Here is a 13,683-nt window from a genome sequence, read left to right as displayed (position 1 = left end):
CTACAAAAAAAACAACGTTAGAAGTAGACAACACTACCATCTAGCGACAGGTAAAACGTCCAACCACAAAATAAAAACTACATTTCCCAGCTTGCACCATTCTGTTATGTCACTCGTATTGGGCAGCTCCCCGGATGCGGCTGTGATTGACGATACCAGGCAGAAGAGATCGCTAGCTAAGTGGCGGTAAGTGACAAAGTCCTTAAAATGTCGTCGTTGTAGCCCACGTTAGCGTATAAAACAAATACTAGGACATGGTAAATATTATGGTATGGCCGAGTGAGCTTCATGTGCTGATAAAAAGACGTTTTGTCGCCGGAGTGTCATATAAATTCATCAAATTGTTTGCTAAATGGCTAGCTTGGCTGCTAGCGTACGCGCTAGTTCCTTAGCCTGATGCTATCCACCAGTGGGGAACGCCTAGCTCGTAGTTGACGAGATCCCAGCGATAATAACTACAAGTTTACATTCTGACTTTCGCTTCAGTGCGTTTCCGTTCCTGCTTGTGTGCGTCCAATTCTTCCGACGTCAGCATTTGGTGAATGCGTGAACTTGTCCTCCCATTTCCACTGCTCTACCATAACGACGTTTAGCAAATCTAGCCTTGGCTAGCCTGTTTGCGTTCTCGTTGATGCACGCATGACTGCATTGAATATTGTAGTGTGATTTCAGGACTATTTAAACTTTTTGAAGTGGAATTTCGTGCAGAAAAAAATGCAATTTGGGCTTACCCAGGTATATTTGCTTTTAGGTGCTGCAGCCCCAGTGGTCGTTGGCAGGATGCAGACCATAAAATGTGTGGTGGTTGGCGATGGGGCAGTAGGGAAAACTTGCCTTCTCATCTCGTACACCACCAATGCCTTTCCTGAAGAATATATCCCAACGGTGTTCGACAACTACAGCGCCCAGATGAGCGTAGACGGCCGTACCGTCAGCCTTAACTTGTGGGACACGGCCGGCCAGGAGGAGTACGACCGCCTGCGTACTCTTTCCTACCCCCAGACCAACGTCTTCATCATTTGCTTCTCAATCGGCAGCCCCTCCTCTCACGCCAACGTCAGACACAAGTGGCACCCCGAGGTGTCTCACCACTGCCCCAGCGTGCCCATCCTGCTGGTGGGCACCAAGAGGGACCTCAGGGGAGACGCGGAAACGGTGAAGAAGCTTAAGGAGCAGAGTTTGGCTCCCACCACCCAGCAGCAGGGAAACGCCCTGGCCAAGCAAATCGGGGCCGTCAAGTACATGGAGTGCTCGGCGCTGCTGCAGGAAGGCGTCAGGGAGGTGTTTGCAGAGGCCGTCAGAGCGGTTTTGTACCCCGTCACGAAAAAGAACACCAAGAAATGCGTGCTATTGTAATAACGCTCCCCGGATTTGGATTGTGGAGATCCGCAGACGCGAACGATGGCTGCTTCCACGCCACCTCGAGCAGTTTGAAGACTTCATTTTCAGCTTCTTCTTCATCCTCAGGAGGGCTTCATCCTTACGACGCCATCATCACCAAAGTGACTTTGACGAAACGGGGGCAAAAAAGTGGATCTCGTATTTTTTCTTACATTTAAAATTTTGATATTTACCCGTTCTTCACGTTACACTTGTTCTAGATTTATAGCATCCCCGCTTTGCCTTTGTAACCAAACGCTGATCGTGGTTGTCACAAGCCATAATTCCATCTAAACCGAGCTGCCCTGTTTGACTGGAGAGAAGAGATCTACTGTTGTTTAGGTGGAGAACTAGTGACTACCTCATACTCCAAACTTAGGTTGCATCTCGCGAGTCTCAAGCAACTGCATTGTGACTGTGGCTGTTATTTAGTTGACATATAGAGGGCGAGAAGCTTTTTTTAAATTCAAGCAACTTAAGTCCAGAAAGGTTTGGGGTGAATCCCGGACAAGGGCCAGTTCCCGGCAGCGGCGATTAGCGTTCCAACACTAGCGTGTGCTCGGTGTGACGTCGGCCACGCATGGAAGAGGAGAACCAGCTTTGTAAGAGGAAGGCGTAAGGTCCCACTTCCGTTGTGCCTAAACAAATGACTCCTGACCCTTGGAATGAGATGGGCCTTTGGCTTCACGTCAGTGATCAGTATTCTCAGAATGTTCTGAACTCCTGGTTCTTTGGCAGTGTTGGGAGGAGTCGGCCAAGCGCGGATGTAGCTAGCTAGCTTCACATAGTCGACGGCATTTCAGTCTTTAGACAGCAACAGCGCCTCTGCTGGTTGCAGCCAAGTAGTGCACTCCATTTTGCCTCATTTACGATTGGATTTCCTCGACCCAATCACAGAAATTCGATTTTCCGATCATATTGAATTTCCTCCTCCTCAAATGTTTTTAAACCTAAGTGGCCAAATATATTTTTGTGTAATCACCAATGTTTATTGGTTCCTAAAGGTGTTAAAAAACACACTTGCATCATGATGTCCGTGACTGTCACCTTGCACAAAACGCCAACAGATGACAACGATCGCATGATTTATCGTGCATATCCTGTTTTACCGGAATACAGTGGAACCTGCCGTCTTGTTATTCTGATGTTCCAATTTCAAAACTATTTTCATCCATAGGAACTAATGTAAGTTGAATACAAAAATAGCTTCAGGTAATGTTTTCACATTCCTACCGGTTATAAACTACTCACCTGTTCAATGCCCTCTTTGCTCTGCTCATGTGGTGAGAGAAAAATAATCCACGAGGCGCTCAGAACTTTTGGTGACATCACACGTCTTGATCTCCATCAAGGCAATTTTTTTTCCCTCCTAAAACATTTTTGGTTGCCAACTTTGCAGGTTCCACTGTACGTTTAACAGTATTTACACATCTTATTTTTAAGATCATATCATTACTGAAAAAGGGCTATTGCTGCTGCTGTGTGAATTTTTCCAGCATGTTGCAGCATCCCAACTGTCACGATTGTGATCACGATGCCTTATCCAAACCAAAAGCCACAGTGGTGCCCCCTTTGTCATTTTAAGCGCTCCCACCAAGCAATGACTTTCACATTTGGTCATCGGAGCCTTACTTTCTTCCTGCCAGTAAGCAGCGCTCGATAAAACAGCTGCAGAAGCGACATCTCAGTGCACCACAGTCACACTTTTTTCCTTTTCTTTTCTTAAACTCACTGTGGTTTATATCCCTGCATTGGTGGGCATGATGCAGCAATAGCTGCATTGGTGGAAGGTGCCTTGTCAGTTTTAACATTTTTTGTTTATCGTCAGCAATAAGCGGTTGCATTCTCTTAGCGACTATAACTGTTTAAACTGTGGAGTTGATTGTGTTAAATTGGTTTATTGTGCTCTGTAACAACCTAAGCGCAATGACAGCAAAAGGGCTGATTTAAGTCAAAATGTTGTGTTGAATGTAAATGCACAATTAGACAAACTGTGGTCAGCTTTTTAAAAATATATATATTTTGTATTCCCCTTTAACCCGGATGTCCTGATTTCATTCAAATATGTTGGAAAAGTGGAACATACACCTGTGGGCTCTCGTGTCTGCGTCCCAGAGCTGTATGCTACCACGCGCGTGGTACTACGCTTTTACACTGGGAACTTGATTTGTAGAGATCTGTAATTGTTTATATATAACAAAGCATATTTGTATAAATGAACTAACAGTGAGATGATTTTAAATTATGCTAAATAAAATGGTGGTTCAAACCAACTTGGGTGTTGTCAGTACAGTGTTCCCCTGCTATTGTTTTTTTTTCTTCTTTTTTAACAATTGATATATGGGTTTTTAGTGTAAAGTGATGCTCATGCATGTGGTCAAGGCGATCCACAGCTGACGATACACTTTTTTTTTTTGTACCCACCCGATTTTCAGCTAATGAGGGTGGGTAATGCATCCCCCGCGATAAACGGGGGTTCACTGTACTACGCGGTACTAAGAAAGTGTGAAGCAACAGGATGTTGTTACAATATGTGGCCACTAGATGTCCACAGCAGACACCAAGTCCAGCCCACGTATTTCACTAATGAGGCCGTTCTTCAAAACCATTTTCCTCCGCAGCACATAAGGAATTGTTAATGGCGTATTGCCAAAACGTTTCCAGCGCCATCAGTCATCTCAGCAGACACCAACTGTTTCAATCAGGGACGGGCGGGCGTTTGCAGAATACTCAGCAAGCTGTTTACGTTGAAAAATCCCCTTGACCTTTGGGTGGTGGCTCTGCGAGATGACAGATGTGTTGCGCTCCACCTCAAGCTCGTTAGAAGAGCGCCGGTGCAATATTTAGAAGCCGTTTCCGTTCCCAGGCAGGCGTGCCTGCGTGCTTTACAACCATGAAAGTGACGATTGTGTGTTTAGACCTTTTCTTTTTCGTGGCTTATGTTTTACTGCTATTGGGAAAGAAAAAGTGTCTCGCCACTGTGATGAACGCAGAAGATGAGACGGGATAAGCAGCGGGTGTTTGTTCGAAAGCGGCTTATTGAGATGTGGGCCACTTGAGGTCACACATTTATGTTTACAGGTAAACATGCCCAGATGTTGGCTTTTTAGTTCACTCCTTGGCACAAAGGAGCCTGTTTTTTACACCATTAATGAGAATTATAACATTTTCTATACAGTATTTTTTTTTCTTCTGAAAAGGGGTGTGGGGTAGATGCCACGAACTTCCGGGTTTCACACGTCAGGGACGTTTCCCGCTAATGCTGGCCGCGTTCCAACACTAGACACCTGATAAATCCAAAATAAAGTTAATAAACATAAATAAGTTAATATATTTTAGTTATTTAAAACTAACAAAAGAACTAAAACTACAATAAATAAATAACATTTTGTTGACGAAATAAAATAAAAAGGATTATGCTTTTTAAAAAAAACGAAAGCTAACTGAAACTACACTATATGTTTACAAAACTACCTATAATTATAGCGAAAATGTCCTTCGTTTTAGTCTTAGGTAATTGATTTAATAGGCATAGATGTTTAATGTGATTTTAAATATATTGATTTCGATATTAACTGGAATAAGGACGTTTGAAAGTGTGTCACTCAGAAGTGACATCGTCTAGCAGCAGCCAATAGAAAAGCACATTCAGATGACGTCGTTCTGAGCTGACAATTTTGCCTGCTTGACTTTTGGCTCCCGCTATTTCATTTTAATCAGCTGAAATGCGACGCTAGGTAAGAAATGCGTAACTTTTTTATTTTACCATGGTGTTCATTAATTATTGCACAAGTGATACACTTTAAAAAAAAATACTGTAACTAATTAAAACTCAACCAAAACTAAGCATAAAAAAAAGAATCACAGTGAAAACTAATTCAAACTAACTCAATTAAAAAAACAAAATAAAAACCAACTAAAATGAAAAATTCCAAAACTATAATCTAGTCTCAACACACTTTCCCACATATTTGAATTGGGAGATTTTGTTCTGGTCAATCCAACGTAAAAATTTGAATATGGATGAAAAACACCAGGACGGGACTGGGAAAAGTCTCAAAACATATTCAAATCAAAAGTGTTCCAGTAGGACGAAAGAAAATGAGATTTCAAAGCAACACAGAAGAGTGTGAAGGAAATTGGCTGTGCGCTTCAGCTGAGAGGGAGGCTGGATGGAATAATTTGGGGCAAATATAACAGGGAGTGAAAAACGGTCACGGCAAAAGGTTGCAGAATTCTCAACATCTAAGATATGCTTCATATCTTCCCATATTTACACATGAGACTGAGCAGTACACTCAAGCTGTATGGGTTATGTCTGTTTAGCTTAATGCTAACAAACAATGTAAAACATTAGCATTGTGGTGCTATGACCATTTTAGCAACAGATATTTGTATTTATGTAGACAGATAGAGATATGTTCTTTATCCTCTGCGAAGAATGACTAATATTACTGCAGTTTACCGAGGCGTAATTTGTGACAAACTTTTCCATCCGACCCCCTGCTAACCTTTACATTGTTGGGCCTTGAAAAATGTTGCATCTTGTAATCATTTGCGAGTCGTGTGCAGCTTGATGCTGGGAAAGCTTTACCTACCTTTACGCATCACTAATGTAAGAGCACCTCTGCGAAAAACAATCTCGGAGTCGGACCGGCTGATTGGATGTCGTCTCGGCGCTGATGCGCAATCTCTCTAAAGCCACAAGAGGCTGTTCAAACACTGCCATGCTTGATTTCTCCATCACATCAGTGGGGGTGGTGGGGGGGGGGGGGGTTCAGCTCTGACCTTTGCAGAATCTCACTGAGGAAGTCGGAGGAAAGAAGGAAAGTTTAGGAAAACACACTTAACAGGCACTTGATTAGTAGCTAAATAAGATACCACAAATACTCCTAAAGGGTTTCAAAGGCTTGATTGTCAGATGTCTGTTGAAGATGATCCTGACTAATTATTCGGTGGGTGAGTTGTGTAAAGAAAAAATGATCTCGCTGAGCGATGGTCTTTCAAAGACCCCTTTCGATCTCACCGCTTCGGTTTCCTTTTGTTAGGGCTTTGTTGTTATAAAGCTTGGCATTGTTATAGGGCATGCAAGGTGTTATAACCTGGTAAGGGAAAGTCCTAACATTCCAATTGTTAAGCCAACTGTCTTTAGCCCACTGTGAAATAGGAGCTTAGGATCAGTGTGTGCTTATGCATGCTTATGTCTGAGATGTTTATGGACTAACGCAGAGGTCAGTCTGCGGTTGAGCCATTGAACACGTCATCGGGGTAAAGAATGTTGCCCTTGGCCCGCAGAACGTAAGCCTCAAATGCACTCATTTAAATTTGACTCAATTTTTTGCTGTCATCAGCAGATTGTCAATAAACTTTGACTATATGTTTGATCAACGTGATAAAGGTGGCTCCATGATATTGCAAATGCTGCTACTTTCATCTCAGTACTTCGCATTAAAAAAGAGATTCATCTGTTCATTGTATTGATCGAGGTATCCAGACATGGACAGATGGATCTTTTTTTTTTCATTTTTTCTTTAGGGTCTCTTGAGAGACCTCAACGCTATAAACATCTATTTTATTCAAGGACCTTCTGTCTGACTTTTTGGAAGTTGTCTGGGCAGTAAGGTTGTAAAACAAACTGCCATGTCATCATGGTTAAAGGCCATTTTGAGCCCCAAGTGGCGTTATTTTGTTGTTAGGTTCCTGTATTTGTGCCTTGAGATTATGTTGTTGGTTGCCATGCTGTTGCTATGGTCCTGTCCTGTATGTGTCCCTTGCAATGATAATGCTGTCATATGCTATGCAGTTACTATGTCCCATGTGATGATGATGATGACATTGTCAGTTACTATGCAATTGTTATGGCCCTGTCCCATATGTGACCCTTGTGATGATGTCAGTTGCTATGCAGTTGCAATGGTCCTGTCCTGTATGTGTCTCTTACGATGTTGTTGTCAGTTGCTACACACTTGCTAATGCGATGATGATGTTGTCAGTTGCTATGCATTTGCTATCTTCCCTGTGATGGTTATGTTGTCAGTTACTATGCAGTTGTTATGTCCCCTTGATGATGAAGATGCTCATATCAGTTGATACACAGTTGCTATGTCCCTTGCAATGATGTTGTCAGTTGCTACACACTTGCTAATGTGATGATGGTGTTGTCAGTTGCTATGCAGTTATGTCCCTTTTGATTATGTTGTCAGTTAATATGCAGTTGCTTTGTCTCCTGTGATGATGTTGCTAGTTGCTATGCAGTTGTGTTTTCCCATGCAATGATGATGTTGTCAGTTGCTATGCAGTTGCAACATCTCTTTTGATGGTGATGTCAGGTGCTTTGCAGTTGCTACGTCCCTTGCGATAAGGATGTTGTCAGTTATGCAGCTGCAATGTCCCGTTTGATGATGTTGTCAGTTGCTATTAAGTTATGTCCCTTGAGATGATGATGTTGTCAGTTGCTATGCAGTTGCTATGTCCCTTGCGATGATGATTTTGTCAGCCGCTATGCAGTTGCGATATCCCTTTTGATGATGATGTCAGGTGCTATGCAGTTGTTATGGTTCTGTCCTGTATATGTCCCTTGCGATGATGATGTCAGTTGCTAGGTTCTTTATTTATCACTTTTATTATGTCGTACAAGCTTTTATTCATATCGAAAGTGAGCACGGCTCTAGCAAGAGTTCTCAGTGATACTTTTGTCAGTATGCCGAGGTTTCAGTTGTCAGTACTCTGAGGTTTCTTAGCATCGGGCCGGTTCAAGCTCTCCGTCTAGTGTTTTCTTCACATCTGAATCCACCCCTGCTCTCTGTTGTTACTTTGTATTTTTGACCTACCTGTTTTTCAACTTCCATTCCGAATTCCGTACCTCACGCGACACCTAGTCAAGGATTGTCACCAGGATGATAAGCTGGGAGAAACCCACGCAAGCGTAGGGAGAAGCAAACTCCACAGAAGAGGGCCAGAGATGAAGATTCAAACCACCAACCTCAGAACTGTGCTAACCACTAGATTGAAATCTATATTGACAATATATTTTGCAAAGTATCACACTCACCAGATACAAGAGTATAACGGACAACTGGGGAAAAGCGTATGTTTGTAATGTATTTATTGCATAATTAAAGAACATCTGTTGAAATATTGACTCAAAATTCGTCTGCTTTAAACTAAAGAGAGCAAGACGCGCGAGCGTGCAGACGCGCACGTCTGAGTGCTGTAATATGCGGTTTGCTTTCATAACACCCGACAGACGGCGACTGACAGCTTCCTCTGTGGCCATGGAAACTGGAAATTAGCCTGTTCAAATGCTACGCTAATCTACTGGCTGACTTCCTGAAGAGAGCAACTGAAGAGAGCAACTGAAGAGAGGCGGTAAGCAAGCAGATGAGGTGTAGAATACAAAAGGAGAGATTTCCGTTGGCATGAAAGGATTGTTTTGTTTCGTTTGGCTGGGGGGGGTTCACCGTGGGATTAGTGGTAACAGTTCTGACGCTCTGGTTTTGAGAAAGAAGAGAAGAAAATATACGGATGGAAAGATGTGTCATCCATGCTACATCCTGGGTACAAACTACAACCTCCGATGGCGTTCTCCTCCCTCGCCACTGAGCACTATCAAGGCTTTCAAGTTTTCTCAATAAAAGAGACATTTCCTCCAGATGTGATATGCACAGTTATGCTCCCCCTCCATGCTTTCGAAGCAAACTGTGTGCAGTAATTGGAGCTGCTTCCCCTTGGGGCAGCGCGCTAATCGCTAACAACCTCACCGGCACCCAATGGCGTGCGCCCGATCGGGCCCTGCTTGCCATCACCCCGTCGTGTCATAATGAAGGTAAAGATGAGTCACAAAAATCACACAAGCGTGGAGAATAAATGTAATACCGCAGAACCAGTGACATCTGATGGCCCTGAAGTCCTAACAGGGGCAAGACCTCCGTTTAGCGAGCTATTTTCTTAATTTTCTTCGAATTATTTGTTGCTGCTCTGTGTGAACTACCCTGAACTCAATACTAATTTCCAATAGCAAGTCTATGGCATTTGCTATTATAGGTTAGCATTAAGCTAGCAGACCTAATAGAATTAGACTTCGTTAGACGAAATTATACAGTTTGGTTGAACATTTCGGTGTTTAAATGAAATATTTAATACTTCTGGTTAATGTGTCAGTTTAACGGTCAACTCCAGCCGTGGTTTGACCGTTTCTAACTATAGTGAACGCTATGCTAGTTTCTAAGAGCCCGTCTACGGCATTTCCCATTATATGTTAGCATTAAAATAGCAGACTTAGTGGCGTCGACAAAATGGTACTTTTTTAAATATATATATTTTTTAGATGAAATTAAATAGTTTGGTTGAATTTTGGCGTTTAAATATACAATATTCAATACTCCTTTGGTTTGGTGATTAGGAATGAATGAATTCTGGTTTTCATTATGGGACAAATAGGAAGCAGTTGTTACCGTGACTGCTCCCGAATCGATCGCGAGGGGTGTAGGAAATTAAAAAGGCGGGTGTTGTTATTGTTTTTTGTGTGCTTTTTCTTAAAGGAAAAAAGTAGGTCAGCTTTTTCGGTACCTCATTTTCTAAACGTTCAAATAAAGCGGCCCAGAATTTGAACACACTGGCACTGGCTCTATGCTCACAAACCGGAGACATGTTTGCGGCGCGGGTTTGATCCCCACATCCATAAAAAAAAAAAGAAAAAAGAAGGCTATCGTGGTAGAAAAAAATGTTGGGCTTAGAACATTAGGTCATTATTTATTCAGTCTTCAAGTAAGACTTCAAAAGAGAGTTGCTATGTGTTTTATTTTCTACCCAGACAGTGGAGGCACAAGTAAAATAGTTAAAATATTTGGCAAATTTGAGTAAACATTGAGTATCATTTACATATCTCGAGGCCGGGCAGAGTGTCTGTCCACTTTTTGGGAATCAAAATACGGTCGCCCTAGTTTAACTCTTTGACTGCCAAAAACGTTAAATAACGTTTAGTAAAATCCTATGGAGGAGTGCCAAAGACGTTAAAAGACGTTTGTTTCAAAACAGAGGTGAAACAAACCATTTTCTATTGTTGATTACTCAAAAAACGGAATAAGGTAGAAACAAACTTTTTTTTCTGATGAAAGATGAGAGTCCAATCTTTCATTTGGTAGTATGTGTGTTTCCATAGTCCAAACACATAATTTTCTGTGGACCTTGAAAGATCAGTCAAAAGATCAGTCAAAATGCTTAAATCGGCTGGCACCCACAGCATCCCTTTTCTGAAAACGTCTGGCAGTCAAAGAGTTAATTAAACATACAATATTTAATACTCTTCAAACTTCAACTGTGAGTGACAAACAGATGCCAAGAAATACTTTCTAGAGCAGGGGTGGGCAAACTCGGTCCTCGAGGGGCCGGAGTCCTGCAGGCTTTGGAGCTTTCCCTTTTCCAACACAAGCTGATTCCAATCAACAGAATCGTTATCAGGGTTATGCAGAGCTTGCTGATGAGCTGATCATATATCAGCTGTGTTGGAGAAGGGAAACATCCAAAACCTGCAGGACTCCGGCCCCTCGAGGACCGATTGTGCCCACCCCTGTTCTAGAGTGTGTTTTAATGAATTTTTAATGTCTTTTGAGCATGTGGGAGATGTACAGTATCTTCACCAATAGCAACCTTAACCAGAATGCTAAAATGCTACTTGAAATGCTAAATGCTACTTGAAATAATGCCCGTAGAAGTCAATACAAGTTTATAACCTTGAGTCTGAAAAGATGCATTTCAAACAAATTTGATGTCCAAGTTCCATCAATATAACAGGGTAGTTGATATATAAAGGTCAGAAGTCATTCTCCACAAACAGAGCCGAGACCGAAGGCCCTTTTTATATAAAGGATAAATGGCCTCACTAAAATGTAAACACACACCTCCACAGGACACTCCGATAAGCCCAGTCTGAATTCATGCATGGAACACTTGTTCAGACACGTACACGCTGTTTTGCGAATGCATCGCCGCACACAGGAGGAAGGTCAACTGCACGTTTCTCCTCTGTGGCCCTGCGGAGTTATTGCTTTTTCCCACGCTGTTTTCATTTTGCAGCTGAATCAAGAAGACAGCCCTGCTCACACAGGAAATAATGACATACATCAACATTTGCACGGGACAATACGAAGGGATCAAACACAATGGCCACGCCGAGGCTGCAGACGTACAGTATCGATGCTGTTCGTAACAAATCCGACCCGCTCGGTTATCTTAGCCACCTTGGCTGTAACAATCATCAGTTGAAATTGTGCTCCTAAAAGATAAGGACATTCATCTATTGGACCTCTAAGCTGAGCTATCTATGTGATATATTACAATACAATAAGCTACTATGGATGGAAGCACAAAGAAGCTTGTTTTTATTTAACAGTTACAGTAAGAATATCTTAAAATCATTGGAGGGCCTGAGTCAAGATATAAACCTAGGATGTCTTAATTGTGAAGAATCCTTTCTCATATTAGACACATATCAGGCACCCCAAAAATATTTTATTGTATATTTTATTGTCCATTTAGAAAAGATATAAAATTTGCGATTAATCGTGAGTTAACTATTGAAGTCATGCGATTAATTACAATTAAAAAAATGTAATCGCCTGACAGCCCTCATTTATTTATTTATTTATTTTGACAAAAAAACAAAAAAAAATTGTGGAGACTGGGGTCAAGTTGTATTTTACAATTTTAAAAATGTTCAGAATTTCACAAGTTACTTCATGTTAAACTTTAGATGGATCTGAATATGAAAAGAAAAATGCACTGAGCTGTCACCAATGTCTTACAAATGCAATTATGCCATCTAGTGGCAGAACTATGACTCAATCAATATCACACTCGTTTTTTTACAGTACATCTTTTTAATTTTAACTCAATTTTATTAAGAAATTACTGTATCATTGACTAAAAGATGCAGACAAATTTCTATTAGTTGAACATTTTTCTATTTAACATTTTTTACACTTTCATGTTAACAAGAGTATGAAAACTTTGTACATTTTATTTTAAATTTTTTTTTGTTTTTTATTGTACATTTAGAACAGATATTAAGTTGGCGATTAATCGTGAGTTAACTCTTGAAGTCACGCGATTAATTACGATTAAAAATTGTAATCGCCTGACACCGCAAATTTATTTATTTATTTCAACATAACCAGAAGAAGAAATAAAGGTGATTAGAGACAGGAAGAACAAATGCTCACGACCTTTTTGGCAAGTTCTATAATCGACCAGAAATGTTGTGTAGTGGGAAAAGGGAACATTGCTGTCAAAGCAGACCATAGATTGTCCACATATAGCATTATTGACCAGCTTGTCCTGATGTTAAACAAATGGACAGACGTCAGAGCGGACAATGGGTCTTATTCAGCAGCTTCTTAAAATCCAACGTATGCACTTTTCGCCTGCTTACACTGTCCATCATCATAGTGTACTCACACTTCCAAGATAGCAAACTGTCTAGTTTGAATGTGCATGAATTGTTCATCAATTTCACCTGCTGTTGCACAAAAGGGGACAGACATGAGAAATGTTTTTTTGTACACCGAGAACTAAAAAACGGAGCCTGTGCATATAAACACCCAAACATGGCTTGAACAAAGAGACACAGGGAAAACGTGAAACAACACTAAATCTAAATCTAAAACAAAGTCAATAACGCATAGATCGTGACAGAAATTAGCATAGGGTTTCAAGAGTGTGGAAGAGCTACAGAAAGCCCCACATTGACCTGCGGCCGGCCGCCCACATTTCTTCCCAAACTGTCACAAATGAAGCATGAGAGCAGTTGAGCTGCCTCCGACATCCTCTGGCATGATGACTTGTCTGTTTGATGGTGACAGTAGTAGAGATCAAATGACTCAAATAATATCAAGGAGACCTGGATAAAAAATTAAAATTAAAATTTATTAAACAGGAACTTTTATCCCTGACCCAAAACATACTCAACAGTTTAATCAGTCATTATTAAAAACTCCTTCACTGCCAGCCCAGTTAAAATGGATCTTTGACGACAATAGCCGTCAACGGCAGTTAATGTATTCAGCAAGTCAGGATGTGTAAAACTAAACTTATCCCTTAATTGTTTTGAGCAGTGTATATGCTATGTATATATGTACTGCTAAAAAAAAATCAAAACAATTAAGGGAACACTTTGTTCCTTTAATTTTTTTGATAAATGAGTTCAATTTGTTCCGCAAACATTGCTCGTATCTTAAAACATTCGTAACCTGTGATTGTTGCCATGTGTGTGCATCAAAAAATCAAAACAATTAACTAATTTGCTCC

General features: G+C 41.1%; 1 protein-coding gene across 1 annotated transcript; it reads left to right on the top strand.

Annotated features, from left to right (window-relative positions):
* Nucleotides 1-110: 110 nt before the first annotated feature.
* Nucleotides 111-3,653, top strand: rhogd (ras homolog gene family, member Gd). Its single transcript, XM_077578969.1, has 2 exons — nucleotides 111-186; nucleotides 752-3,653. Exon 2 carries the CDS (start codon nucleotides 781-783, stop codon nucleotides 1,354-1,356), a length of 576 nt encoding a protein of 191 aa, XP_077435095.1. The 5' UTR covers nucleotides 111-186; nucleotides 752-780; the 3' UTR covers nucleotides 1,357-3,653.
* The last annotated feature ends 10,030 nt before the right edge of the window (nucleotides 3,654-13,683 follow it).

Source organism: Vanacampus margaritifer, chromosome 10 (genome assembly GCF_051991255.1).
Source record: "Vanacampus margaritifer isolate UIUO_Vmar chromosome 10, RoL_Vmar_1.0, whole genome shotgun sequence".
Lineage (NCBI taxonomy): Eukaryota > Metazoa > Chordata > Actinopteri > Syngnathiformes > Syngnathidae > Vanacampus > Vanacampus margaritifer.
This window is presented reverse-complemented; position numbering and strand designations above follow the sequence as displayed.